The 2,350-nt window shown below is 42.6% G+C and overlaps 1 protein-coding gene across 2 annotated transcripts in view; it reads left to right on the forward strand.

The window, feature by feature from the left end:
• The first annotated feature begins 322 nt into the window (after positions 1-322).
• The window catches only part of ube3c (ubiquitin protein ligase E3C), a 42,790-nt gene continuing 40,762 nt past the window's right edge, over positions 323-2,350 (forward strand). For both annotated transcript variants that reach the window (XM_035679191.1, XM_035679268.1), the window contains exons 1-4: positions 323-472; positions 1,084-1,194; positions 1,386-1,439; positions 1,698-1,772. In XM_035679191.1, coding sequence (XP_035535084.1) covers positions 1,129-1,194; positions 1,386-1,439; positions 1,698-1,772 — 195 coding nt within the window. In that variant the 5' untranslated portion in view covers positions 323-472; positions 1,084-1,128. The remainder of the gene's footprint in view (positions 473-1,083; positions 1,195-1,385; positions 1,440-1,697; positions 1,773-2,350) is intronic.

Here is a 2,350-nt window from a genome sequence, read left to right on the forward strand (position 1 = left end):
ATATGTCATTTGTATCTGGAGTATGTAACGAATATAATTTCCCTCTGGGATTATTAAAGTATTTCTGAATCTGAATCTGAATCTGAATTTACGTGATATTGTTTACAGTGCAAATAAAACAAATCAATAAACCAATAACTTAACGTGAAGCTGCTCTTTGATCATTACATTTACCACAGACTATGAATACATGTAAACAGTACACACACACGTCACAGAACCTTCTCAGTGCATCTGGGCGAGGAGGCGGGTCTTAGCCGCTCGGATATTATTGACACGAATTCCGTCCAATCAGCGCCCAGATATCGCCGGAACCGGATGCAGTAAAGTTAGCTGTTCCCTGTGTTGTGTTGATTTTCTAGAGAGAGAGAGAGAGAGAGAAGCAAAAAAGAAGACTTGACGTTTGGAATAACCCTACACTGCCTTCCCTGTCTTATTGTGTCCGTTTCACTCCTTAACTCAAACCTCGAAGGTAAACGACTCTAATTCTCACACGAGTGTCCCTGTAACGACAGCGGTGTCATAAAGGACACCCCACCTCCCCCCCCCCGTAAAGTTAGCCTGCCAGAGTCCCTTAGCTGCTCTGCTAGGTAGCCGCAGTGCTAACGTCAACAAAATCAAGTGGCTCACAAATGTATGAATCAGTGCTGGGGACGTGTCATGAATAAATGTGTGGTTTTGTGTCTCCGTCGCTGCTCGCAAGTCGGGTAACGTGAACGGCGACGTGAAGGACAGCTGCTGAGTCATGAGCTAGCTATGTGAACCGGCTGGCTAACTATTGTTGCGAGCAAAAGTGAAGCTGTCAGCCGCATAATGAGCTCGAAGTTCACCTTTCTGCCTTAGTGGTTAAAGAGAGGTCCACCTTGACGTTCACGGCCTGTTTTATTTTGGTCCTAATCGGTTAAAGACAGCGAGTGCAGGAGCTTGCTTTGGGGGGGTTTTTAAGTATCGAGCATCTTAAGTGAATTGGTTGTAAGTTAGAGCCAAGTCACGAGCAGTCAGGTTGTTTTTGCTCTTGTGCTCTTTGATTGGGGATTGGATGAGGGCTTTTTGAGCTCCTTTCACTTTCTCTTTCTCTTTCAGGAACAAGTGGCAACCCCTGAGTCAGTCAATGGGAAAAATCTAACAATGTTTAGCTTTGAGGGAGATTTCAAGACAAGACCCAAGGTATCACTTGGAGGAGCAAGTAAAAAGGTATGTGTCCCTTTGATTTGACTGAGAAAATGTTTCAGGCGAGGAGAAATGAAGCGGTGACAACATGTGCTGCTCTTAGTGGAGACAGACGGTCCAGTTTATGTTAGAAACTCTCATTATCTCATGTGATTGGCATAGACGATAAAGCATGTTATTGTTCAAACTAGTACTCTAATCGCATGTCTTTTCAGGAGGAGAAAGCTTCTCTGCTGCACCGCACTCAAGAAGAAAGACGGAAAAGAGAGGTAACTACGTTTTGTTTACAAGTCACTCTTAAAATGCAACGACGTCTTAAAAGCCTTTCCGTTTGTGTGTCTGTCTTGTGTGGTCATTTGAAGAAACCCTCGATGACTGAAGGTTAAAATCAAGTCGTACTACTTTGCACAATTCAAGTGAAAATAAAGAGTAAATACAGAATATTTTAGTTTTAATGACACATACGAATGCGTCTCCTTTGTTTCAGTGATGCTGTTGTTTCTAAAGTGTATTCTTTTGTTACTCAGGATGAAAGGAAACGACTGAAGAATTCAATTATCATTCAGTCCTACATACGTGGGTACCAGGACTTGAAACGACAGGTAAGTCTGCAAGCACCACACAGTCCTCTTTTTAAGATTCAATTCACCATCTAGTCATTCATTTTTTTCTGCATCGCAAGTGTAAGCTGTAACGTAAGCTTGTGAAATAAAGTAAAAGTGGGAACAAGAGAAAATAATCCGTAGGTGGTGGCTAGTGTAAGTAACTCGCGTTAGGAGACTGGCTGTCAGACACTGAGTGATCGTAATTTGATCTAACATCTGTGAGATGTGCCCACAGCCACACATGAAACCCTGTAACATACAGGTTGCTCATGAATGGTGCAGCTTGTCTCATGGTCTTGTACGTTTTGTGTTTTGTTAGTGAGGATAGTCTATCTAGCTTCATAAATCTGAACTGGGCCTTTTTGAGAATGCACATCTCTGATTTTGGCACAGGGTGCTCAAACGTCACGTCAGGAAGTCTGGTGATAAACAGTTTCTTCCCGAGTGGTTTCTTTTTTTAGTTTTGCTGCATATGAATGCAGTTTGTTTGAGAGTAAGGATTTGCCAAAGGTGTGGGAATAATTCATTTGCCAGTCAGTGGCTTAAACAAATGTTTTCCGCTCCTTTAGAAGCCT

The sequence above is a fragment of the Morone saxatilis genome, unplaced genomic scaffold, assembly GCF_004916995.1.
Source record: "Morone saxatilis isolate NCDOM2014 unplaced genomic scaffold, NCSU_SB_2.0 Contig0, whole genome shotgun sequence".
NCBI classification, from domain to species: domain Eukaryota; kingdom Metazoa; phylum Chordata; class Actinopteri; family Moronidae; genus Morone; species Morone saxatilis.